We start from the raw sequence: 2,500 nt of genomic DNA, 5'->3' as shown, positions 1-2,500 counted from the left end.
CAGTCAGCTGCTCTGCATGTAATCGGCTAATAAACTTATTAGGGATCCCGAAATTTATATCCAATCACAAGAGAGAACGCTACAAACCGACACTCGTCTCACTCATAGTCTCACTGCCGGTGCACGCCAGAGCAACACATGGGTGAATGTTTATGCGCCTACAATGGCGGAGCAGGTAAAAATCCTTCCCAATGTCTGTTTTGATGGTTTTTATCATGTTTTATCACACTTATGGATCTGAGATGATGCTAGATAACTTTACCAGATTGACTTGGTTTATATTGGAGGCTCAGAATCAGACTTTAGGAGTTGAGGTCCGATGATGTAAGGTTTTGTTTACTGAACTTCAGAGGAGGCTGTTAAAGTTCATTCATCATGGGGAAAACTGTGTGTGTGTGTGTGTGTGTGTGTGTGCATGTGTGTGTGTGTGTGTGTGTGTGTGTGTGTGTGTGTGTGTGTGTGTGTGTGTGTGTGTGTGTGTGTGTGTGTGTGTGTGTGTATGTGTGTGTGTGTATGTGTGAGGACATCAATAATGAATGAATCCCATTGTATGTATTTATATCTGGTTTGTCTTTATGATTGATTGATTCTTTTAATGACCACACAGCCAGGCAGCTCCTATACAGGTTCCAACATTGAACATAGATACAGTCATATGAAAAAGTTTGGGAACCCCTCTCAGCCGGCATTATAATTGACTCTGCTTTCACAAAAAAAAAGATAACAGTCTAGAGGCTATTATTTTTGCAAAAGGAGGCTCAACTAAGTACTGATGTCATTTTTCTTTTGGGGTGCCCAAATCTATGCACCAGTCAAATTTTGTTATGATGCCTATTGCATATTTTCTATTATTCCAATAACTCTCCCTCTCTCTCTCTCTCTCTCTCTCTCTCTCTCTCTCTGTGTGTGTGTGTGTCTCTCCCCCCCTCTCTCTCTCTCTCCCTCTCTCTCCCTCTCTCTCTGTCTCTCTCTCGCTGTCTGTCTCTGTGTGTGTGTATGTGTGTGTGTGTGTGTGTGTGTGTGTGTGTGTGTCTCCCCTCCCAGGTGTTTGTGGAGCTGAATGAGTTGGTGATTGACAGGAACCAGGAGCTTCAGTGGCGGGAAACGGCTCGCTGGATAAAGTTTGAGGAAGACGTGGAGTTAGAGACGGAGCGCTGGGGAAAGCCGCACGTCGCCTCGCTCTCTTTCCGCTCGCTGCTCGAGCTACGAAGGACCATCTCCCACGGTGTGTGTGTGTGTGTGTGTGTGTGTGTGTGTGTCTGTGTGTGTGTGTCTGTGTGTGTGTGTGTGTGTGTGTGTGTGTGTGTGTGTCTGTGTCTGTGTGTATGTGTGTGTGTGTGTGTGTGTGTGTGTGTGTCTGTGTGTGTGTGTGTGTGTGTGTGTGTGTGTCTGTGTCTGTTTCTGTGTGTGTGTGTGTGTGTGTCTGTGTGTGTGTGTGTGTGTGTTTGTGTGTTATTACGCCCCGACTGAATAACTTTTGAAAAGCCACGCCCCGCACACCGTAACTCCGATTGACTTGAAATTTCTCACAAAAAAGCCTCTGGGACCTTATGTGTCCGCCTGGGAATATTTTACTGTATCAACACCAGATTTCTCACGAAGCCTTGGGGGACTATGGTACATGCCCCTTAAAGATGAGTAGGATAGCTTGAAAAACATGTCCGCCATTGACCAAAACGTTTATGCAGGGCCGGGGCTTAGCAGCTAATTGGCCAGAACTCATTGACCATGGGTTCTGTCATCATACAACTTACTGGATATGTGCAGAAGACATGTGGTAGCATGTCTCACAAGGCGTTTAGACCCAAACCCATGTAATGTCTGTCTGTCTGTCTGCCTGTCTGTCTGTCTGTCTGACTGACTATCTGTCTGACTATCTGACTATCTGTCTGTCTGTCTGTCTGTCTGTCTGTCTGTCTCTCTTACTATCTGTCTATCTGACTATCTATCTGTCTGTCTGTCTGGCTGTCTGGCTGTCTGTCTGTCTGTCTGTCTGTCTGTCTGTCTGTCTGTCTGTCTGTCTGTCTGTCTGTCTTCAGGTGCGGTGCTCCTGGACCTGAAGCAGAGGACTCTCCCTGGCATCGCTCAGCAGGTTTTTCTTCTATTTACTTGTGTATTGATCATTGTACACACACACACACACACACACACACACACACACAGACACACACACACACACACACACACACACACACACACACACACACACACACACACACACACTAAACTGTTTGTTGCAGGTGGTGGAGCAGATGGTCATCTCAGACCAGATCAAAGATGGAGACAGAGCCAACGTACTGGGAGCCCTACTGCTGAGACACAGGTCTGTCTGTCTGTCTGTCTGTCTGTCTGTCTGTCTGTCTGTCTGTCTGCCTGCTTGTCTGTCTGTCTGTCTGTCTTGTTATATTATTTTAACATTAGTTTTCCTGTCCCCTCAGTCACCCCAGTGATGAGAAGGATCACAGTTTATTCAATAAGAACATCTCATCAGCCAACATGG

At 46.2% G+C, this 2,500-nt stretch overlaps 2 protein-coding genes across 2 annotated transcripts in view; one reads left to right on the top strand and one right to left on the bottom strand.

Annotated features, from left to right (window-relative positions):
• Positions 1-2,500, bottom strand: part of LOC307271014 (CYFIP-related Rac1 interactor B-like) — a 132,510-nt gene that overhangs the window by 32,516 nt on the left and 97,494 nt on the right. The gene's annotated exons all lie outside the window — the stretch shown is intronic.
• Positions 1-2,500, top strand: part of LOC307271020 (anion exchange protein 2-like) — a gene marked incomplete at both ends in the record, with an annotated part of 38,468 nt that overhangs the window by 13,361 nt on the left and 22,607 nt on the right. The window contains 4 exons of the mRNA XM_080054905.1: positions 1,045-1,225; positions 2,040-2,092; positions 2,241-2,323; positions 2,439-2,500. The exon at positions 2,439-2,500 is cut by the window's right edge and continues 92 nt beyond it. Coding sequence (XP_079911031.1) covers positions 1,045-1,225; positions 2,040-2,092; positions 2,241-2,323; positions 2,439-2,500 — 379 coding nt within the window. The remainder of the gene's footprint in view (positions 1-1,044; positions 1,226-2,039; positions 2,093-2,240; positions 2,324-2,438) is intronic.

The sequence above is a fragment of the Ammodytes marinus genome (genome assembly GCF_949987685.1).
Source record: "Ammodytes marinus genome assembly, contig: scaffold_47, whole genome shotgun sequence".
NCBI classification, from domain to species: domain Eukaryota; kingdom Metazoa; phylum Chordata; class Actinopteri; order Uranoscopiformes; family Ammodytidae; genus Ammodytes; species Ammodytes marinus.
This window is presented reverse-complemented; position numbering and strand designations above follow the sequence as displayed.